The sequence below is a fragment of the Prosopis cineraria genome, unplaced genomic scaffold (genome assembly GCF_029017545.1).
Source record: "Prosopis cineraria cultivar Desert tree isolate PC_DT_omini unplaced genomic scaffold, ASM2901754v1 PC11, whole genome shotgun sequence".
In the NCBI taxonomy this organism is placed as follows: Eukaryota; Viridiplantae; Streptophyta; class Magnoliopsida; order Fabales; family Fabaceae; genus Prosopis; species Prosopis cineraria.
Window position 1 is genome coordinate 28,953,556 of NW_026555342.1, and position 26,111 is coordinate 28,979,666.

At 29.3% G+C, this 26,111-nt stretch overlaps 1 protein-coding gene across 1 annotated transcript in view; it reads right to left on the reverse strand.

Moving 5' to 3' along the window:
* LOC129286432 (receptor-like protein 35) overlaps window positions 1–19,822 on the reverse strand; it is a 34,345-nt gene extending 14,523 nt beyond the window's left edge. The window contains exon 1 of the mRNA XM_054922393.1: window positions 19,704–19,822. Coding sequence (XP_054778368.1) covers window positions 19,704–19,822 — 119 coding nt within the window. The remainder of the gene's footprint in view (window positions 1–19,703) is intronic.
* Window positions 19,823–26,111: the final 6,289 nt, after the last annotated feature.

Below are 26,111 nucleotides of genomic sequence, written 5' to 3' on the forward strand. Positions count from 1 at the left end.
AAAAATAATTTAGTTCATAAGATTGGAAGTTATAATTTATAATGTTTTTGGAGGTTATCTATTCTATCCCAACATATAAGTATTAAATAATTAGTATAAAATAAAAATAAATATAAACAATTAACACCAAGGCATCTCAACCTAAAATGAGAGAAAAGGGCTCAATGAGGAGGAAGAAGGCTCAACAGGATGAAAATAGAAGAAGCGTTATAGAATTGATACAGAATTAGATTTCTATATTTTAAATTCAGTTGAAAATACAATTGTTGTAGTGTGATGCTAATGGAAAAAGAATGGGCTAAGGCAATATGGACTGGAAATGTGAGGCAAATATTATTGGGCTTGGGAGATATGGGCTGATATTGAAGGAGTTATTAGGATACGTGGATGGAGGAACCAAAAGTTATGCAAAAGTTCTGTAGCGCAAAAAAAAAAAAAACAAAAACAAACAAACAAAACAAAACAAAACAAAAAAGGCTATGCAATGATTGTAATTGGCTCTCTTTCAATTTTTTTTTTTAAGAAAGAAGGAGCAAAAGCCCAATAGTTCTCTTTCAATTTTGATTTTATTGCTTTATTACGTCTTTCCTTTCATAATCACCGCACATTAAAAGAAACTAATTCTAACTTGTCTACATCTATGTGTTGTTTTACTTTCAACAAAAACCATACCACAAATTCGATGATCTTTTTGTATATAATGCTCTCATGAAAGAAATAAAATGACTAATAAATATGAAAAAAAGAATATATCATCAAAGACTAAGAAATACTTCATAAAATTAAGAAACTAAATTGAAACCTTATATAAAATTATAGGATCGAAGGTACTTTTTTGGCTTTAACATTTAAATAATTTTAACCAATTTATGTTGATTTTAACTTATTTCCTTAATTTTTTGAAAATAGTTGGCAAAAAAAAAAAAGGTTCAAATGTCTTGGAGGGGAGAAATAAAAGTGAATTAGCCAATCTTATACATCATGGATATCAGAAAATGAGCACAAAATGTAAATCAATTTGAGTCATTATTCAGTAAAAAAAAAAAAAAGGTGAAGGTGTAAAATTACCTAGTATCCTTAAGGGAAGAATACTCATGAAATAATTGAAAGGGAAAATGAAATTGGGAATTATATTGTCTCTTATGCCCCTTGCTTGGAATCAGATTTGAGCATGTAAATTTAACCTTAGGATCATTCTTCTTTGGCTTCAATTGATAGATTTCATGCAGCATATATATAAGCTCTTCCATGACCTAAAACAAATACTAGCACTATTAAAATACATTGTGCACAATTGATTCCAGTGATATTATTCAATCTCACCATTTAGGAATTATTTAATGTGGCAAGAATTAATATGAATGAGGTGGAAGACAATAGCATAGAAAAGTACCTAGGAGTTCCAATTAGTTAGTTCACAACCTACGACACTTCAAAGACTAAAGTGAAAGACAACCTAGAATTTAATCAAACTAATCATAGCTAGTTCAAGTGTACTATGTTGTTGTGATGTGTGAATTAGTCCTTAATTATGAAGAATGAACTTAAAATAAATTCATCTTGGGAAAACAGAATTAAAATTCCTTCATACATTAAACTTTGGAATTTTTTGACAGTATTTTTGAAATTACAATTCAGCCCAAAACTTTTGATATTTTCACTTTTTACATAAAAATTTTTCAAAATTGCAAGTTGAGCCCAAATGACCCAAAAAGTGTATAAAATAGTCATTTCATGAAGATTAAGTGGCAAAAACAGATGAAAATGTGGGTGGAAAGTAGGTAAGAAATTGGGAGAATTACATTCAGGGACCTGATAAGAAATTTATTGATAGACAAGGATTAATAATAAATTCCATTTCAGAAAAAAACATGTCCACATTTTTATTTTAATAACAATCCATTTCATATTAGTCCTTGATTGTGAATAAGTTTCTTGTCAGATCCTTGAATGTGATTCTCCCAAATTCATTCATAAGCCATTATGTGAAAATGAATAATTCTCCACCTTTTTACTGGTTTTCAAAATATAAATAACAAAAAAAAAGCTGAAAATAGAAACAAGCGTGTAGAAAAAGTCTCTTGGATTCCAAAAGGTGTAAAAACGAGATGCTCCAGTTAGACTCAATAATATTTGAATGTGTGTGTGTGTGTGTGTGTGTGATTCAATGGCATTACGATGGGGAAAATGATAATTAGGGGCCTTATAATGCCATTAATAACAATTGAAGACTTCAAAATATTGAAATGCCAGCAAAGGATCATGGTTTTTATTTTGCAATTAAAATATTTCTAATTATTGAAATAATCAATAGGAGGTCACTCATGAATTTAAGAAAAGTGAGTTGTGAATTTAAGGAAACTCACTTGTAAATATATGAAAGGTCAATTGTTAATGAATTGACAGTTTCATAAATATATACACTGTCACTCGTGAATTTAAGGAAAACCATTTGTGAATTCGCATATAGTTACTTGTGAATTTTTGAATAGTGACTCCAATAAATTTTCTAATGGAAGAATACTAATTAAAATTGCAATTGAAACCTGAAACGTGCAGCTAGAATTTTGAAATAGGTGCTGGGCACATTAGAAAAGAAAGGAAAATGATTCAGTGAGCTGGCAAAGGATTAATAAAATAATTTGAAAGGGAAGTGGAAATTTGGAATTGCGTCATATGTCATTTGAGCACGTTAATTTAGCCTTTGGACCACTCTTCTTTGGGTTCAATGGGTGGATTTCGTACAGCTTATATATTTAAGCTCTTCCGTGACCTAAAACAAAGAGTAGCGCCATTGAAATGCATTGTGCACAATTTATTCAAGTGATAATATAATCTTCAGAATTTAGGAATTATTTAATGTGACAAGAATTAATATGAACGAGGTGGCATAAGGTGGAAGACAAGAAATTAGAAAAGTACCTGGGAGTTCCTATTCGTTAGTTCACATCTTGAGACACTTCAAAGACTTAAGTCAAAGACAACCTAGAACTTAACTAAATTAAACTAACCACTTCAAGTGTACTGTGTTGTTGTAATGTGTGAACTATTTTTTTAATTATGAAGAATGAACTTAAAACAAACTCAGCTTAGGCAAATAGAAATTAAAACTACAATACTTTAAGCCATTCAATTTTGAAAAATTTAGAACATATTTTTGAAAATTACAATTTCAGGCCAAAAATTTTGACATTTGTATGCAAAATTTCCCAAAATTGCATGTTGAATCCGAATGATCCAAAACATGTATAAAGTACTCATTTTATGAAGATAAAGTAACAAACACAAAGGGAAGTAGGGGTGGAAAATTCATTCATCAGCCCCTATATAAGCAAATAATTCTTCGCCTTTTACTTGTTTTGAAAATATATAGATAACAAAAAAAAAAACTTGAGAATAGAAACAAGTGTATAAAAAATGCAACATCTTAAAAACTAGACCGGCCATTGAACTAGTTAAGATATTGATTCAAGGTTCAATGGTTCAACCGTGATAATTGAATAATTATATCTATATATATATATATATATGCCATTTTTTATTTACATATAATAAGATATTACATAGAAATAATAATAATAATAATAATAATAATAATAATAATAATAATAATAATAAGTGAAAGATAAATAAAAAATAGTTATGCATATTTAAAAAATAGTTATAAATATGTGAGAGAGAGAGAGAGAGAGATTCAGTGGTATTAGATTGAAAAAATAACAATTAGTGACCTTGTAAAGCCATTAATAACAATTGAAAACATCAAAACATTGAAATGTTAGCAAACGACCGTGTTCTTTATTTGCAATTAAAATATTTCTAGTTATTGAAATAACCAATAGGAGGTCACTCATGAATTAAAGATAAGTTAGCTGTAAATTTAAAAAATTTCACTTGTGAATTAAAGGAGAATCACTTGTAAAATTTTAAAAAGTTTCTTGTGAATTTATGGGAAGTATGTCATGACCCAAAATTTGAGTTATGACCGATGTATAGGCTAAGCTAATTACTTCTACTTAGCCTAGCAAGCTTGAACAAATTATACTTTCCATACAAAGTATAACAATAAAACACAATTATTCTTCATTTGAATTTTCATCATTTGTTATAAAATTCAATTATCAAATCAGAACAACACCTCAAATTAGCAAACATGTTTTGCATGTAACCATGATTATTTTGTTGATAACATGTCACACACACTAACTCTAACACCCTTATAGTAGTCATGAGGTCACGAAAATAAAAATTAATAAAAAATATAATTTAGATTATCAAAATCAAAATTAAATATTCCAAATTTGTGCCTTGTAAGACTTATTCTTTTCTATTTTATTTTACAAGAAAGACCCTTCAAAAAGTTTTTAACGAAAAAAAAAAACCATATTTTTAATCACTAATTTTAGATCTGTTTGGACCATCATTATAACAGTATTATTTTTTCACATGGTGTGACTTCATTAACTTTTTCAAAAATTGGATGAGGAATTGTTTTTTGTTCTTTTAGCAAAAAGATCAGAAAAAACATGTTGGCAAAACATAAGAAGAAATGTACAAAAATACAAAAAAAAATCATGGCAAACCTAGATTCCTTCATGATAGTATCCTGCTAACATAATATACTAGTTTATAGCAAAGACAAATAAATAAATTAAAAATAATCCTAAACATACCTAACAAATTGTTATAAGACAAATGTAATAACACAAGTGAAGACAAGTTGGAAATTGTTTGAGGAATGATTCCTAAAAATTTGTTTCTTGAAAGTTGTAAAATTTTCAAGTGCTCAAATCTTCCTACCTTCATAGGAATGGTTACTTTAATTAAATTAGAATTCCAATCTAATGTCTCCTACCTTGTTAGATTAAATAGAGATAGTGGAATAGATCCATCAAAACTATTATATTGAATATTTAAGTGCTCAAGCATAGATAAATCTCCTATCCATGTTGGAACTTGTCAATGAAAGTCATTGTAACTCAAGTTGGATAGTCTTAGTTGATATAATCGAGCTAACTCTACTAGTATTTGACCATTCAAGTTGTTGTTGCTGAGATCAAGATCAACAATGAATCAAGAGATTTCCTAGTTGTGAAGGTATGGTGCCTTAAAGATCCAGCCGCCAAGATTGAAGGAATGAACCCTTCCATGATGAGTATTGCAAGTGACACCAACTAAAATGCATGGAGAAGATAGATAGGCCAATTAGCTAAGAAATTTTATGCATCTAAAGTGATAGATAATTTAAGGGTAAGAAGTGCATATTTGTTGGTGGTGATGTTTGTATCAGTCCAAGGTAAGGAGGCCATGAGGCAGTGAAGTAAGAAAAGGAAAACAAAGGAAGAAGGTTCTTCCATGTTTAGCATGTTAGATTTATCGAAATTGCAAGTCTTGAGCATCGAGGAATTGGGACCCATTTCATACTTCGACAATCTAAATCAAGTCAAATTGTACTGATGCACACATGGTTTTAATTGATGGATATTTCATCTGGTCCCTATTATAAGACACATTTAACTACCTCACCAAAACCAAGGAGATCGATAGTTAAAATGTTAACTTTAACTAAAAATAGAATAAACTTTCAATTTTACCCCTATTTAAATGAAAAATTTTTAAATTTGCATTACATTTTCTCCCATAGTTAATGAGTTTAATAAAAGTTAGTAAAAGAAACACGTAATTAATACTCCATAGTGTGCCTTCTTCTACTTTTGTTATACAAACTAGTATGTACCCTATGCTCTACACAGGTGTTAGATGAATCAACAAAATATTTATAAAATAGAAGCAGCTAATTACATGTATAAGTAGTTAATATTTTTATCAACAAATCATAGCAAATCATTTAAAATAAATCATTACATTATATATGTATATATATAAATTATGAAAAAGTATATTCATATTAAATCATTTAAAATAAGTCATCACATTAAATAAAAGCATTTTGAGTAGTAAATCATTTTTTATGAAAATATTCCCCTATCAATTATTATCACATCATTGTTGAAGAAAGCACATTAAATAATGATATTTTAAAATAAAATTGTCACTAAAGTTAAAAATATTAGAAAATAAGTATTATTTATAATATTGTGTGAAACCATGATATCTTATTAACTTCACATTGTATTAGTTGCATTACTGATCCTATAGTTATTTTCATGGCCAAAACTTGAATGTTTAAAACAACAGGGATTAATGATGAATTCAGAAATTAATGACAACTAATCAATAATATAAATAATCTTCATGGGGAAAAGCGTGAATCCTAAACTTCAATTCTAGAGGAGTTTGAATACCATCCTTCAATAAAGATAAAAACACTATGAACCCTACAATTACCCCATGTCTTAGCAATATTACACTTCATAAAACAAGAGATTTCACGATAAAAAATAGTTGTAGTGTATCTAGGTGCATCAATGATGCAGAATTGAACTTTGAATCTGGAAGAAAGGACACGATAAACGTTGAAAGGTGATTAAATTTTGAAATATGTGAAGTTATGATTGCATCACGAGCTTGTTGAATTGGGGTAGATACTATATTTAAAGATGAATTTGAACAATATGAGTAGAAGGTTGCTAGAAAGAAAATTGAATTCTTCTTTTAAAAGAGAAAAAGAGAAGGACACAGGTCATCAGAACCACACCTTTCACAATTTGCAGTGATAAACAGTATATAGGAACTTGATGAAAAGTAAGGCTTGATTGGTCTGAAAGAGAAGAAGATGATGCACCCACTAATATGACCATAGTTAACTTGGAATTTATTTGAAGCACATTATGACATCGGCAGATATAGTGCGTGCAATAAACAATATCAGTGGCAACTGCTTTGGAGAATATGAATTTAGAAATACAAATTCGGAAAAAAAGGATAATGGAGAGAATTTCGGGTGTAGGGAAGTTAAAATAAGATATTGAAATCAACATGGGGAAGCCAATTAAGGGGAAGTTAGGTTAAGAGGAAGTTATTGGATAAACAAAGTCTATTATACTAATTAATTAATTAATTTAAACATAAATAATTGGAAAATATAATATATCACAAATTTTGAATTCTAAAAACAAAGAGAATATGATATTAGATAATAGAGAACATGAGACATGAAAATTATTCCACATTCAAAAATTTTGCATTTACATCTAAATTTTATAAATTTAAAACTTAAAATATTTAAATTAATAATAATTAAGCAGTACTTATTAGAATGAGAAAATCTATTATACTAATTAATTAATATGATTTAAACATAAATAATTTTAAAGCATGACATATCACAAATTTTGAAATCCGAAATAAAAGATTTATGATATTAGAGAACAAAAAGGATAGGGAAGTTATTCAAGATTCAAAATTTTCACATTTAAATATAAATTCTATAAATTTAAAATTTAAACTATTTAAGCTAATCGGAATTAAGGGGTGGTTGATAAAATTATAAAAGCAATTATATTAATATGATAAATTGAGGAAGTTATGATAGTTGACATTTTTTAAGATTATTAAAATTAAAATTTAAAATTGTGAATTAGTTGAGAAGTTATTGTTGAGATCAAGGGAGAGAATATTTTGGAACATAGGGAAGTAGTTTTTGTGATAATGTTGAAATTATTTTTTAAAATTTTTTTAAATATAGCCAATTTTATGCATATATAGCCAATTTTATATAACCAAACTTAATAAATAGCCTAACATTTGTTATATTTTGCATTATGGCCATTTTAATACTTAGTTGAGCTTTATATGAAAAAACCTACCCTCTTTGAAGGTAATATGGCCTTCTTTCAAATATTTTTTTTGGACAAAAACTTTCTTCTAAATATTTGAAGACAGAACAGATCTTCGTTTGACCATTTTTTGTTATAAAAAAGGAAGTGACTAGATTAATTATCCCCATACCTATAAGATTAAATGGTGTTCATAAGTTTACAGTGCTATGGTTTATCATTGAGATTATAAACAAAAAAAAACATAACCATTTTTCCAAAAAAAGATTAAATGCAGTCCGTAAAAAATTCTGGACATCTTAACTTATCATAGAGAATCAAATACCTAAACTAATAAATCTCATTTTTCATTATAAGAAATGGCGAGATTAAACACCCCATATCTACAAGATTAAATAATGTTGATAATTTTTCACTTATATGGTTTATCAATGATATATTATCATGGATCAAAAATACAAAAAAAAAAACATAATCATTGGCCCTTAACATATCAAACACGGTCCATAAAAAATTCTAAACATCTTAGCTTATCATATAACATCAAATGCCCCTCTCTACAGTAAAAGTTCTAGGTTTATATTCATCTTTGTGCAAGGAAGCCTAGCAGTGAGACTCGTTTGTAGAGGTGCAAAATTGAACTATTCATGCTGAGATGTCTCTTGCAAAAAAGTGCACTTGTTAGGACAACAAGAAAGCAATCTATAAATATCACCTTAATAACTCTGCCCACCAAGAAAGGGAAAGAATTATTGTGAAAGGGGGAGAGATATACTACAAAAAAAATGACTTTCTGTAGTGATTCTAAAAAGTCGCTACTGAAAATAAACAATGTATGGGGACAATAAAAGTCACTGCTAAAAATTTGACTTTCTATGGCAACATTCAAACTCACCATTGAATGGATGACTTTTTGCGGCCACAATATATAGTCACTGCTGATTGTCAGACTTTCAGCGGTGACAAGTGCAAGTCGTTGCCGGAGGTTTAAGTGTCAGTGACGACTTTGAATGTCGTCACTAAAAGTTTGATTTTGTATTATTATTATATTTTTTTTATTTTTTATTTAATATAATATTTAACATTTTAAGACATTAATTTTGTTGTATCATTGTAATTTTGTAATGAATATATAAAATAACATAATGAGTTTTAATTTAATCTATTTTATGGTGAAATTGTAACTTTAAAATAATGAAATTATTTTAAGATAATGTTAAGGTATTATTTAATGCTAATGAGCTAGAGTAAAGAATTAAGCCAAACCATATTATTTTATGTCAATTTTTATTATCAAGTAATGTTTGGTTTGATTCAATCCAACTATTTAGGCTAGTTTGGTTAATTGATTTTGGTCAATTAACATCAAACCTAACTGAATTGACTAATGCATACCCCTATATGAAGTGATAAATTCATTCAAAAACTTAATGTTTGATATCTAATTTGGAATGCATATAATATGGTAATGAGTCTCTATTTTTAAATGTTTCATAATTAAATTGAAATTTTAAATAATAACACTAGTTGTTTATAATAATTATACATGTGATAGTTAAATTTATTCATTCATAAAATGATATTTCATCTAATCTAATTTTTCAATTTAAATTCTATATTTAATACCAGTAACTTTAAAGTTTGATGCCAGTTTAGATGTTTCCATTTGATGGCTAATGATAGGAAAGAGAAAGATAAAAGAAGAAAAATAAGATATTCTGAAATTCTACATTCAACTTTTACAATATATGAATATATCTATGCATGTGATACTATATGATTTTTTTTTTGTTTGATACTATCTTGCAACATAAATATAAAGAAAATTAGATAATATAGTGTATAATTTTCTTATAAATTTATCATTTAAAAATGAAAACTAATTAAAAAAGTAAAATGTAATGTAAAAACAAGCCAATTACATTTCTTAAGAGTTATTTTTAATTAAAATTAAAATTTTAAATAAAAATAGCTAGAAAAAATAAATAATTATGAACTAATGTATAATCATCTATATTTTTACTATTTATTCTTAGATATTTTTATATTATAATTATAAAATTGAATATTAAAATAAATAATATAATAACCTCAAGAAGTAAAAAAATTAAAATAAATAATACAAATGATATTGTATCAATTATATTTATATTTTAGTTTAAACAAAATAAATAATATAATTTGAAATTTTAATAAATTAAAAGAAATATATTGAAGTACTTAATGATAGTAATGATATTTTTATAATATTTAATATTTAAGATATATATACCTACATATATATATATATATATATATATGTTTGTATAGTTTAATAATATATATATTTAATTATGCAATAATAGACTGTAGGTTCATTCTAACTCAGTGGCAAAATGGTAGGACATAAAAGGAGGAGGTCATGGGGTTCAAACCTTGGAGAAGATAACTTGTAAAATGAAAATATAAATTCATAACACGATGACACGTGGTGTGAGGTCAAGGCAACATGTGGAGGGTGACATGCACCACATGGAGGGTGATATGGCACTATATGGGTAGGTAAACTAGCATTACTTTTCAGCAGCGACAATTGTTAGTTTCTGCATCGTCGCTTATACTTAACATTCAGCAACAACCAAATAGTCATTATTGATGTGTAGTTTATAAGGCGATAAATTCTCAACTTTCAGTGGCAATGATTTTTTTTACAGCAACATTTGTCGTTGCCAATTTTCAACGTTCAGTGACTACTTTTATTGTCATCGCAAATAAAATCAATGATAAGAGCTCTCACGGCGACATTGTGGCAACTTTTTGTCACCGCTGAAAACTATCAGCGGCAACTTTTCAGCCAAAAGTCAATGTTTTTGTAGTGATATGGTGAACATGTATGTAGGGAGTTGATTTAGTTAAAAGTTAAAATTATTTAATTAGTTATAGGAGATATATTCATAGATCAAAATATTTATTTTGTGGATAAAAAAGGGAAATCACTTTTAATTAATTTTTTAAATGGGCCTTATTTCAAAATATTTAAAAATCTTATCCATAATTTATGAGAACTATATTTTTCATGATCATTGGGCCAATTTACTCTATATATATATATATATATATTAAATATTCATATTATTTGTCACATCGCTTTCTATATCAAAGGCCACGCAGACTTGAAGGGCACAGTGGTGTTGATCTTTGACCCGCCACATGAACAAACAATGCCCCTTTCGGGCCAAATTAAAAAACATTTTATCAATTAAAAATAAAGTTACTCTGAGATAAAATAATTTTTTGGATTTTCATTTTTTAATTTGTAAAAGGTGATTTCTTTTCTCATTTGAGAAATATTTTTGGAGAAATAAATTTTATTGATATTCCTGCAGAGCTTTTCTCCTCACATGGAAATCAATCAGATTCCTAGACCTCATGGCCTAAAAAATACTTTTGAATTTATTTACTTTTTATAAAACAAGAAATTTTTTTATAAATTTTAATTTACAAAAGTTGGATCAAAATTATTCTCTGAAAAAAAAAAGCCTCAGCAACCCGATTGGTATACTGGCATTGACATATTATCACACACAGAGGATATCAATAAACATATACACCTTCAGATATGAATAACTCTAAAAATAAAGCACATATAGTACTCGCATTGTGGGTGTGGGTTTGTGAATTATCATAGGAAATAAGCCATATTATTTGTCTTGAACAATCATTCGTGCATCACTTATCTTGTGATTTGCCAAAGACCGTTTGGAGATGCAATTAATGCAAAGATATAGATATAAATTTTACCGTGATGTGTCACCCTGAAATTTTTTTGCAGTGTAGTAGCATTCAATGGTCTGGAGAAGAGGATCTGCTGAACTTGCTTTAATGGTTTGTACGTAAAATAGTCAACTAGGAATTCTTTTAATGGTTGTACCACTCAATTATATCAGATCGTAAATGGTATTTGTGTAATGTGTATGTTTTTTTTTTTTTTCCCATATTGTTCTTGTTCCTCCCACAAATAAATCACTTTCAACATTTTTTATTAGAGTCAAGAAAACTATTCAAGTTCATTAACTTTGTTTAAAAATTTAATGAGTTTTTAACTTTTTTCCTAAGCTATTAAATATATATATTTTAATAACATACTTTCTTTTATCAACATTTAGGGTTAAAAGTAAAAACTTGTGATAAATTTTTAAAGGCATGACGCGTAAATAAGATTTAACAATATTTCTCTTTTGGCCTATAAATAAGAACATAAAAAAAATGAATTTTTAGACATCTTAATGAGACGTGTTACTATTTTTTCTTGATGTCAATAAGAAAATTAACTATTTATATTTAAGACTAAATCAATAACATGATAGGAGTAATAAAAAAGAAAATATCGGGCCATACACATTCTCTCATAAAAATGATCAAATGATCAGAATAATTGTACTACAAGCCCCAAAACCAAGATAGTTATATTAAAGGCCCAGTAAAATTTGAAATAATTTTGCACGCCTAAAGGCCCCCCCTTGCGATTAAGTTTTTCCGTGAAAAGATGAAATTATCCCTTCATGAAATATACAACATCATTTAAAGTCTATTTATTAACAAATTATCTATTTATTTCACATAGTTTATATGGTTTACACCTACAAAAGGAGAGAAAATTTATAAGTTATTCAGATAATATTGACAATAAAAAATTCATAAATAATATTCAAAGTCTATTTCACATAGTCTACTTGTTTTATAGTTATTGAAGGAGAGAAAATTTATAAATTAGTGTCCAAATGAAATTTACAACAAAAACTCCATAAATGACATTCAAAACTCATTTATTTACAATAAAATGTCTGTTCGTTTCATATAATTTATGTGATTTACACTTGTTCAAAAAATTTGCAAGTTCTCCAAGTAAATTTATAACAGAACATTGGTAAATAAAAATTAAAGTTCATTTATTATCAACAAAAGGTTCATTTATTTCACAAAGGAGAAATTCTGTCTTTTAACAGAAAAAAACTAATTGTAAGAGAGATCTTTGGACCTGCAAAATTATTTCAAATTCTATTAAGCATTTAATGCACATGTAATTATTCTGGGGGCCCGCAGTGCAATTCTCCCAAAGTGATATGTAAAAAGTGTGACCATTAATGTCTCATATTAACAATTGAAAACCACATTAATTATCACGGTATTATATTCATCAGTTGTCAAGCATAGTCGGCTAAAAATTAATGGTAGGCCGGCCCTTGAGAAAACAAAGTCGTCATTCATGAACATGGCATTCACGTATGACATCTATGATCTATCACCACTTAATTTATATTTCATTCAGTTTTTAATATAAGAAAACGTTAATCATCTTGGCGCTCATTAAACTATGGTAGCTATAACCTTAAAAATGTTTAAAATATGTAAGTTTTTTTTTAAATTTTGTCCTTATTTGCAATTAATATTAACCATATTAAATTGTTATATAAAAATTCAAACTATAATAAATTGAAAAAAATTAATCACTCTAATTTTGACTTATATTAGGGATAATTTTTTTTTTTTCAAAATTTACCAAATTAAGATTAGATTGTTATAGAGAAAAACAAATAACCAAAATTAATCTTTCTTATAAGCTTATCACACATATACTATAAATCTTTTCAAATATATAATCTTTTAAAGATATCTAGTTACTTAGTTGCATTGAATGTTTTTCACAAATTGATTCAATATTTAGATTCTCTATTTCAAGATTTTTTTTTCTTTTAAAAAATTGTGCGCCCACCATTGCATGAGTGTGTGCTGTAAATATATATATATATATATATATGAACATACAAAATGAACGAAAAGATGAAAAGCAAAATTGTGCCCCTACCATAACATGAGTGTGTCATCGAAAAATGCAATCACACAACTACATACCTGTACACAAAATTTCCTCGAAAGCATAAAATTAAGGGAGGAGTGCATTAGCCATAAATTGTTTGTTGCTATCAATTTCTATTGAAGAACTGTTGAAGAAAGATGATTCAATTTCACTTATATTCTACATTAAAATGAGTTTGTAGTTAGAAGCTCTCACAATTCTCTAACGCTGAATAGGTACAGGTGTCATAAAAAGAATAAAAATAAGATATAATAGTAGAATGAAATACGAAAAGCTTTATGAAATCATATCAATTCGATTGCAATATTCCAAGAGTTCAAAACAAATATAATGCGAATGTAGTAGAGACAATAAAAACAAATCTTTTTTATTTGAGAACTGGATGTATTATCAAAATTACTTTTCCACAGTAGTCTTCCACTATAGAGTAGACCTATATTCATCTACATCATCCTTGAAGGATTATATCTAGCAAACCAAATTAATTAGCTTAGAACAAAGACAATTATAGATATTTAAAGAATCTAAAATACTTTTTGAAATATCTCTTTTGACAAATTTTTATAATACAATTTCAATAACTTGAGTGAAGATATGTTGAAAATTATTGTTGAAATCTCTAATGAAAATTTGTTGCCCACAACTTAACTTATGAGATGATATTTTTTTTTGTTACTTTCTCCCCTGTTCATTTTAATGTTATTGTTTCTCTCTCTTCATCATTCTTTATTTAGTTAACTTCTTTTTCAGTATTTATCCTATCTCTTATCTCCCATGCGACGGGTCTGGCTAGCACTTCTTCAACTGTGACACATGAAACTCATTAGGTAGACCCGCTAACTAAGGCAGCAATGCCAATTGATGAGCTACTAGCCCTACCTTCTTCAAAACCTCAAAAGGACCCATATATTGAGGAGATAACTTCTTAGCCCAAATTGAGCGTCCAAGGCATGTTAACAAGGAAACCTTAAGAAACACATGATCCCCAACCTTAAAAGACAGGTTCTTACAATGATTATCTGCATAACTTTTTTTAATCTACTCTACGCCATAAAAAGCTTTTATTAGATCAATTTAATTTTCTCTGTGTTCTCATCTACCACATCTGGTCCCATCAGTGTCCTCTCACTCAACTCATACCAACAGAGAGCTGATCTGCACTGTCTTCCATACAGTGCTTCATAAGGAGCCATCTGAATATTGGCATGATAACTATTATTATAAGCAACTCTGCTAGAGGTAAATGCTTATCCTAGCTACCCTAAAGCTCTAAGGCACACAATCTCAACATATCTTCTAATGTCTAGATCGTCTGCTCAATCTATCCATCCATCTATGAATGATAGGATGTACTGAACTTTAGATCTGTGCCTATAGCCCTTTGCATAGCCTGCCACAAATTTGATGTAAACCAAGGATCAAGGTCTGAAACAATATCCCTTCGTACCCTGTGTAATCGTATAATCTCCTTAATGTAGATCTTAGCATACTTATCAACTGTATAGGTGGTCTTGACCGGTAAGAAGTGTGCTGACTTAGTCAAATGATCTACAGTCGCCTAGATAGAGTCAAAACTAGCTTGGGTTCTCGACAGACTAGATACAAATCCATTAAAATATTATCCTATTTTTATTTGGGAATCTCCAGAGGCTGTAACAACCCTGATGGCCTTCGGTGCTCTACCTTGACCTTCTGACAGGTCAAACACTTACTAACATACTTTATGACATTCTTTTCCATACCTAGCCACCACATTGATGCTGCATGTCATGATACATCTTAATAGTACTGGGATGAATGGTGTAGCTACTATGATGTGCCTTATCTAACAATTGCCTCTAAATAGACTTATTGTTGGGAACACACACCCTATCTTTGAAAATCACATACCCATAATCACTAAACTAATAATCCATTATCTCACTATTCTCGATGTCTTGACTTATTTTTAACAAAATTGAAGCTGAGCATCTCGTATCTTTTTCTAAAATTCATTAGAAATAACTGTAGTCTTAAGACCATTTAAGGAAAACTCAGTCATACCCAGATAAGTCTCAAGTAAAGACTCCATCAATCTATGCTCCTAAACCATTAAATAAGCCACATGTAAGGTCTTGCGACTAAGAGCATTTGCTACCAACATTTTGCTTTTCTTGAATGATACTTAAATTCAAAATTATAATACTTGAGAAACTCCATACAACATCTCTATCTCATGTTTAGCTCTTTTTGATCCACCAAGTACTTGAGACTTTTATGGTCACTCATGACCCTAAACTCTGTTCTATAAGATAATAGCACAGCAACTCAAAATCATGTATCGGATAATTCTCCTCATGCGGCCCAAGCTGTTGAGATGCATATGGCACTGCCCTCTCATCTTATATTAGAACATAACCAAGACCATTATGAGAGGCATCAGTGTGCACATCATAAGCTTTTGAGGATCTAGAATTACTAACCTTCTTTCCACTTAAGAAAAGCTATCTTGTACCTATAATCCCAAATAAACGGCCTATCCTTCCTCGTGAGCTTAGCCAAAGGCATCAAAATTTGAGAGAAACCCTTGATAAAATACCAATAGTAACTTGCTAACCCCAGGAAACTATGGATCTCTATAATCAATTTTGGTCTCTCCCGTTGCTACTTTAACCTTATGCAATCAACCATAATACCATTTGTCGACGTGATATGTCCTAAAAATCTAATCTCTCTCATCCAAACCTCACACTTACTGAGCTTGGCATATAGCTTATGATCTCGCAAAAATCTTAGGATAATCCTCAAGTATCTAGCATACTACTCCTCATCTTTAGAGTAGATTAGTATATCATCAATAAAAACCACCACAAACTAATCCAAGAAAGGCCAAAAGATGCGGTTCATATAGTCTATGAAAACTGCAGGCGCCATTAGTTAACCCGAATGGCATAACCAAGCACTCGTAATGGCCATATCGAGTCTTAAAAGCCGTCTTTACCACATCATTCTCACTAACCCTTAGCTGGTGGTACCTAGAATGTAAATCAATCTTGGAGAAAATTGTGGCACCAGCTAAATGATTTAAGAGATCATCGAAGTGAGGTAGTGGGTACTTGTTCTTCACTGTAGCCTTATTCAACTACCTAGAATCGATATGAGGCTTTTTTGAAAGAACAAAGCTATTTGGGAATAAATATTTTTTGAATAAAATTGAGATGAGTTTAGATAAACCTAGAAACATTTAGAATGATTCTAGATAAATCAGAGAATATGTATTACTCTCAGAAGAGGAAAGGAGAATGAACTATGAGAGCTTCAATTAACCCCTATTTTACTCGTGTGGAACAGAGCACAACGCATTAGGCATATTTTGAAAAAAAAATAGAAGCAGGTGTGTAAGAAAGACTAGACATATTTTAAAGTAAGATTTTTATATTAGAATAGTTATGTAAGCATTGATTGAAAATCATCATTTGGGAATAAGAAGTGCTATTCTCAAATAGTCTATTCCTGAATAACTTCTTCTTGAATAAGTGACTTTAAAAAGACACAACACGAATAAGCTATAAAGAACAAAGCATTATTCCTGAATAAATATAGCTATTCCAAAACAAGCTATTTCTAACTAGACAAGAGAGTTGATACTTGGAAATAAAGAAGTTCACTCAGGAATAAGATATTTCGAAATAAAGAGGCTATTCTAGAATAAGGACCATTATATAGAAAAATGACAAAGGCTCTCAGATTTAGGATATTTGATTCTAAGTTCACATGAGACACCTTTCAAGCAATGCAAGAGGTTCTTAAGGAGTAAGATCAAGTTTATACTTAATCTTTAGAGAAAAACACAATATGAATGGGTTTAGGGAAAGCTCACCTGTTACTTGGCTATTTAGGAATAAGACATATATTTGGGAATCAGGAATAAGATACGAGATATAGAAACTTAAATCAAAGATAACCAATTTCCTACAAGCCATTATTTTTTAATTATTAAACCTATCAAACATAAACTTTCTTATTTTATAGTTATCAAAACTAGGGTTCAACACAAATAACATCACATTAAAACATACATAGCCAACAATTTCCTTATCAAATTAGTAAATTAACCATAACCTAATAAGAGCAAGAGAAAACCTTCCCATTCATTTATGCCTTCTTAATGCTTAATGACACACCTAAACTAATATTTAATTTAATAATATCTACTTTAGGTACTCCAAGATTCCAATCAATATTTCAAACTTATTACTTATAGATATAATTACACATATAGCTTTCCAAGTGGCATCCATAATTCTTCCAAACCTTAATATAAAGATTAAGAAACCTTATTTTAACCAAATCTTTCTTTCAAACATTTTCACAGACATCTTGAGTGTATCAAAATTTAATTCACAATAATTATCTAATAATTTAATCAACTTCCAACATTAACTCTATCATCAACATTTAGTTTAACATAAAAATAAAATAACACACAACATCAACTAGAATACACCACAATTTCTCAAAATCATGACAAGAATGATGTAGAAAGTTGACTTTTGAATTCACCCTTTTTTTACTTCCCCCTAATAACCAACATAAATAAAAAAATCATTGTTAAAAGTCCGTCTTACAATAGTGCTTGTGTATATCATAGCATGAAGAAGCAATAAAGCAATTAGGTAGATCAAAGTTTCTTATGGCAGATATTACAGCACGTGTAGTTGTATTTATACAACTGGTTCTTGCATATTGTGTGATAACAAATCTCCTTATAAAGCTTATAGCTAAGGAACTGTACATAAAATGTATCAAGTCTCTTAGCATGTGTAGGAAATGAGATAGCATACATAAGTAGCATTTTGGTTAAAATTATATCATCATGGCTATACATGTATATGTGAAAGTATACAATGTTTAGTATGTCATATAGGTAAAGAAGGTTGGCTTCCTTACATGAGCAACTACATTTGACGCTCAAGAGGAATGAACAAGGTTAAGACATATGTGTTCACTAGTAAGGCAGTAAGAGTGCTGATATGGTAGAGCAAAAACACAAACTATATATCGCCTCAACATAAAATAAGGAGCATGTTGAGATCAAATTTATATATATATATATATATATAGATTAAATCATGGATTCCTACATCTATGACACTTATAGCCAAATAATAAATCCTTCAAGTTTGATGTCATGCGAGATGAGTAGAAGAATTTAGGTTAGATATTGTGTGTGTCTAAACTTAAGTCTATACAGCATTAATGATAAAAGAAAAATGATATATGGTCATATGAGATAAGAGTAACACCATAGCAAGTGATTAATACCACATGTGCTTAGGAATCATTACTGGGAAGCAAGTGAATAAATTCGTACTTCATTATTGTGTAAGTCCTAAGGTGAAATAATCATTTCATTGATGTTGTTTGACTTTGATAATATCATGGAGGTAAGTTATAGTACCCATGACTTTAGCATATATCCTATAATCATGATAGATGTGATTTGAAGGTGATATGCTAGGAAAGCAATTATTTCTTATCAGAGCGATATTTGGGCAAAAAGAAGACTAATTACTTGATATATGCCACACTTATGCTAGTGTCTAAGACATGTCCCTTATAATATCATTATGTGGACTTCATAATTGTAGACACTGTGCACATGAGAAAAGCAATTTGAGTCTTATACTAGGTTAATTGAGATTAGATTGGCCATGAGAAAATTATATATAGGTAAATCTACGACATATAAGGCACATTATTAATACAACAGAAAATCAATAGAGGAGTGTTTTATGCTAATCTATAAAGGATTTCTAGTATAAGAATGCTCAAAGAAAGACATCTTGTGTAATAACTCAAGAATTTTAAGCAAAAAAATTCAATTAAAAAGTTAATATATAGTATTGTATTATAATTGTAGTTATATTAATTTTAGGATAATTTGGATAAGAAGGGAAGCTAGTGTAGTGGAAGTGTGCATATAATGCACTCATTAGTCCCAAGTTTGAACCTGATAGAGGCCAAAAAGGAGAATTATTTTCCAATTTTTGACTCTATGAAATTACCAAAATATCCTTCTCCTAATCTGATATATTACTCTTCTTTCTTTTTTCTCTTCATCAAACCTGTACGTGCTGGCCAGTGGAGAGAGAGCTTGAGGATTTTCTAGAAGCTTCAAACCCTCGCCTAGACTTCTATCCTTCGCCATTATCTCTGTCATTCTACTGGTCATCAGTGACTCCATGAATGCTGGAATCTTCACTGTGGAAAAGCATAAATGGGCTAATATTGCTCTCCTCCATTCTGCATCAATCTCCCTATCTTATCGTTTGTAAAACTGTGTAAGTAACTTAGGCTTCCTCTTCGTTTTTCAGCCTGTAGCTTGTGACTGTGAGCTTACCGGCATGCTTGTCGTTGTTGTTGTCTCATTCGCCCTTGATCAACCAAAATGTGACCTCTTCCTCCTCCTTTATTCTAGATCAGTCCCTTTCTTCTTCACCATTGGCGTGGCTGTGCAGGTAAATAGGAGAACTTTCTCTTTTTGCTTTGCTTGCTTTGTCAATCACCAGTTTGCTCATCTCTTCTTTATTCCCAATAGCTATCTTCCTCTCCTTCATTGTGTAGACGCAACACTCTCTTCCTCCTCCTTGTTAGTGTGTTGTTGGTCTATCCAAGGTGAGAATTTTTGATCTCTTCTCCTTAGAAAATTTTGTGTGTGTAAGATGGTAAAAGGATGGAGTTGATGTTGCAAATTTACTTTCTTCTTGAGCCCTACTGCTATCTGTAACCTTATATGGATATATAGGAAGAGGAAGCTTGATTTTTAGATCAAAATTGGTGGTTATATAATGAGGGAGCTGATAGTATAGAATTGAGTTTGTAATTGAAAATGATTGAATTAGTGATATTGTAAGGTTTGAAGGAAGGTGAAATTTGGAAGCAAATGTTAATATTAGCTTGATAACTTATGCTCATATAGTGTTTAACAAAATACCTAGGAAGAGAGTTGGCTTGGATTTGCATTTTTTAAATTTAATTAGTCTTTGTGAGAAGTATGCTAGTATGGAAGATTATGGATCTACAAATTAACTTATATATTGCAAAAGAATTTAAATATGAATTTGTATGAAACCATTTAAATCATTAGGAATTGTAAGGTTATTAGTAAATTGTTGGATGTTTTAAATCGAATTGTAGAACTAATGCACCTAAGGCATTTGGTGCAAAGCTTGAGAGAAAATTATGTCTCAAGGAAAGAGGTTGGCATGGTTAAAACAAGTTGGAGGAGACTAGTGATATGAATAATAATACTTTGACCAACTTTAAGGCATCAATTTTCGTTTTGGAAATCTAAATGATGGTGGCTGGTTGAGATTGTGTAATAAATTAAAAATTTATTAAAAGTATATTTATTTACATCCTTATAGGGTGTGTGGAAGAATGAGACCTTAAAAAAAAATTAAAGGAAGAATATTGTTGGGAATTTGGAACTCTGATAAATAAGTGAATAGCATTCCCTTTAACTTATATTTTAATAGGCTTTTTTCTAAAATATTTTACTCTTATGAATTAAATTAGTTTTTAAAATTATGGAATATTTATGGTGAATAATTAGATGGTAATATGTGCATTTATTTTTCCTCAAGAAATACATTTCTAATATTGATGAAGGCATCTTTGTTTATTGAATTTTGGAATTTCTTGATTACACAATTAATGCAAGTCTGTACATTCGCTTTGATGTATTAATTTGGAAATTTTTATATATTTGAAACAATTCATGTGAGTTTGTTATTGGGAATGAAAATTCTTTTTAAAATAATTATTTCTCTCCCATGTTTGAAATGAGATTATAAGAGGACTCTATACAGAACACTACCACTAACGGTAGTTTCATTAGCCTGTGACGCGCTGTGATTAATAACTAGCTAGTTTGTTTCTTAAGCTTTGTCCTCACATTTGTTATTCGTGGGCTTCATACCCACGTTTGGTTTTCATGACTTTAAGTCGCGTTTGGTTATTTTACCCTTGTGGACTGTGTGTCCACGTTTGTTTCGTAACTCAAGTTGCATTTGGTTACTTACCCTTATGGATTATGTGTCCACGTTTGTTTTCGTGGCATAAGCCACATTTGGTTATTTTACCCTCATAGACTATATTTCCATGTTTGTTGCCTATTCTGTTAAGTTCTCACAATCCTAAATTTGGACAAATTTATGCACTTGAAATTTTAATGGTTTCAATTGTTAGTATGTTATTTTGATCCACGTATGTATAAATTATCTTTTTTTTTTTCTACCATGAAGATATAAAGTGTTTTCAGTGTTTTCAATTTAATCTTATTTGATGGTTATACTTAAAAAGTTATAAAGTTATTGAGTACATTATATTAAATTCTTGTCCATCCAACTAATTTACAAAATTGATTGAATTTATTATTTTAAATTCTATCTTTGGGGATGCTATTCATTGAAAAATTTATTTTGGTCTCAAATTCATTATTTGACACCGATCCTACTGCTAAGCTCTAAAGGGCAATACAGCTATATTGGGTGAAAATTTTATTTGGTACTATTATATTTTTATGTAAATATTTAAATCTTAAATATTTTAATTTAGAAAAAAATTAGTTGCTCCACAAAAATTGTTGTCAGAAATTTATTTTGATTTATATATTGTTTATTGGCTGGAAGGAGCTGAGCTCCTAATTTAGCTAATGTTTTGACCGAATCAGTGTATTTTAGAAATTTTAGGTGATTCTATTTATAGGTGAGGTTCTGTCAAAATTCCTATAAAAGCATTGAAGCCTTGTTATGACAATTAATATCAAAAGTGTTATAATTTCGATATAATTTGATTTTTTTAAACAAAACAAAATGAATTTCATTTTGAAGCTTATGGGAATGCGCAAAGTGATTCGCTCTCATGCTGGTCACCCTCTGTTTTCGGGGCATAACATCGTGCCCACATGGTCACAATGGAGCACCTACTATGAACGTGAGAGAGAATTCATCAAGTGTGAGTGGGACATGTTAGGTTGCACCCTTGATGAATTAGGCCAAGTGAGTAGGGGCCCAAGTTGGCTTAAATAATTATTTTTTATTATCTTATGGGTGGTTACTGAAGTATTTTTGAGGGGATAGTTATTTGTTTTAAATAAACAAAATAACTACCCATTATCTATGAGTGAGATATTAGGTAATTTAATATAACATACAAGTATTTTAGTTTTACTCTCCTCTCTAGAAAAGTAAAAGCAAGAGTGTTCTCTCAATCTACCTCTCTCCCTCTTCACTTTGAAGAAAGTTCCAGTACATCTACTATGTATCAAACATCCAAACCCATCATTATGGTTAGGTTATCGTGAGGCAGAAACAAGGCCGAGTGTTGCTATCAGAGTTACCATAATCGAAGTCCACAAAGGTATGTTTCTGCACTCCATTTTCTTCATGTCCAAATCCAAATAAAATCACCATTGATCCAAACATACCATTAAGTATTTCTATGATTATAAAATATGCTTTGAGAAATATAAATTAAGGTCATGGTTGGTAGAATGAGTTTTCAAACTAGTAATCATTTCCAATCAAATAAACCTTGTGGTTATAAAGTGGTGTTTGTCTTTTTGGCAAAATTGTATTAGAAAATTTCAGATAAATGCCTTTTCCTTGAAGATGGTTTCCAAAGCTTTCAATTGAGCCAAGGATCACCTAAGTTCGATATTGTCTAAGGTTTAGTTTATGAATTTATAAAGCTACTATAAAATACAAAAGCCAACAAATAGATAGTAATTAAAAATATTATATTTTTTTAATAACATCTTATTAAAATATTATAATTTGTATTTAATAATTTAAATAGTATTATTACTTAAAAATTTTTTACACATAATTTTCAAGTCAGCTTTGAAGATATAGAAATTTCTAAAAGAGGACTTGTAAATTTTGAAGGATGACTTATAATTTATCACTTTATTTTAATGTACAATTCAATTAGGATGGAAAACACATTCACTTATAAATTTTAGAAATACTAGTTGAGTTAATTTTTATAAGAGGATTTATAAATGGGAGAATCTCATCTAGGGCCCCTAAGTGAGAAAAAATTGCATTTAGAACCCAATGTATTTTGAAATAATTCTGTAGGCTAAAGGGCCCTTTTCAAAAGTATGTTTTATGGTGAAAGGACACAATTGCCCTTCGTGAAAAAAGGCAACAAGTATAAGTTTATATTTTTACAACTACATGTTCATGAATTCACAACTTTAAGTTCACATAGTAACAAATAATTACCTATTGGAAATAAAATTCTTGTTTAGAGTTAGTATGTTCATCTTGGCCAACTTAATAAATTTACAACTTAAAATTTAAATATTCACAAGTATAGATTCATCTATTCACAAAGTCAATGTCCAGAATTTATGACTTCACATATTCAAAACTAAGGTTCATAGTGATGGTAAGTTTAGATTTTTACAACTATATATTCACCAATTCACAAATTTAGGTTCACATATTAACAAGTAATTGTTTATTGTAATGAAATTCTTGTTCAAGGTTAATTGACAAGTTTGTCTTGGCTAACTTAATAAATTTACAATTTAAAATTTGAATATTCACAAGTAAAAGTTGATCTACTCATAAATCAAAGTATAGAATTTATGACTTCATATATTCAAAAGTAAATTTCATCATTACAGCAAGTTTAGCTTTTTACAACTAGATATTCTTAAATTCACAACTTTAAGTTCACATATTAATAAGTAATTGTTCATTAGTAGTGAATCTAATGTTATTTCTTTCTCGCTAATGGCAATTGTGTCTTTTCTCCCTAAAACATATTGGCAGAAAGGATCATTGGGCCTATAGAATAAATTCAAAATGCATTGGGCCCTAAGTGCAATTTTTTTATGCTTGGGGGCCCTAGGTGAGATTCTCTTTTTATAAATTTTAGAGGAATAGTTTATAAATAATAATATTTAAATTATTAAATATTAAAATACATAATATTTTAATAGCATGTCATTAAAAAAATATAATATCTTTTTAATTACATATCAGTGTTTACCATATTAGTGATCCAATAACCACTGGGTAGTTGGTCACAGTAGTTTGTTAAAATCATAATTTTTTTTTGCATTTTATATGGGTAAGAAATAATGTTAATCTATTGGGATTTAATTATTTGAAATTTATGGGACTTAATTAGTATGATGGCTTTTTCTATAATTTTTGGATTATTTTCTATATTTTTTCTAGTCTTTCTATGTAATATTTTAGGTCAACTAATGGCCAAATTAATGAATATTGAATGGAGGGGTGACATTGCTCTATTATTAATACATAAGAGGCAACATTATGTCACCCTTGACTTGAGAGTGTCTAGTGTTTAGGAGCAAATTTGTTCTTTAACCCTGGCTATTATGTTTACGTTGCAATTTGGTTTATGTGATATCAAATGGTGCAAAGAACTAAAGAAGGGAATAGAGAATTGGAGAAGCACTGGGTGATTTTGGAGGCTTGAAGTTGCATAGTCTAACATTGGTATGCCATTGTGATATAAGGGGTCATATTTTGTTCCAAGTTCTTATAGGTATGGTGAATGCCGCATTTACAGGTCTGTTTTGGATATTCAAAGTGGGGCCGACAAGCATTTCTGGATGGTTTGAATTGAGTTAATTTGTAATTTTTAGCAAATATAATAAACATACACAAGATTGATTTAATTTTGAGTTGTATCGGATTAGTAATAAATTTTTAAATCAAGTTTGTCGTAAATATACAAATTTTCATAAATGTGAAGTCATAGCTTGAAGCCTCCATTGATGGTCTCTTTGTAGTTGCTATTGTTAGGACTAACAATTACTTTCCAGTTAACTTCAAAAAAGAGGAGGAAGAAAGACTTGCATAATGGAATGATGCTCAATAGTGCATATCCCAATATATGGGGAGAGTATTCTTTAATGGCCAACCAGGTCCTTACAAAAACCTTTAGGTATGCCCAACATATATATATATATATATATATATATTCATTTGGAGAATGTGTGACTCAAATCTTGAAGCGATGATAGAAAAGAAAATTATTTAATTACTCCAACATAATAAAATTTAAGTGGGTTTTCCTCTAATAACAAGATATGTTTCCAAAAATATAAACAAAGGACACATAGAGGAGACTAAGAAAAATATAGGGCTCATTTAGATTAATTGAGAAAACATTTTCTTATAAAATCAAATCCAAACTGTATAAAATTACTTGAAGAAAATGAATGGACTTTGAGGTATTAAGTATTCAAAACCCAAATGTTAAAAGAGAAAAGAAACGACATGAAGAAATCCCGAAGTCTTATAATCAAGAAAATTTCAAATACTTTGTATATTATTACAGCACATGGAGTTACTCCAATTTACAAGATTACTTGTTTCAAAAAGAAATCTAAGGGCTGAAGAAACAATAGCTAAAATTTGATTTACCTATTATTCAACTAGTAGGGTCCCTAACATTTTCTTGAAATGAAGCCTTGATTTTTT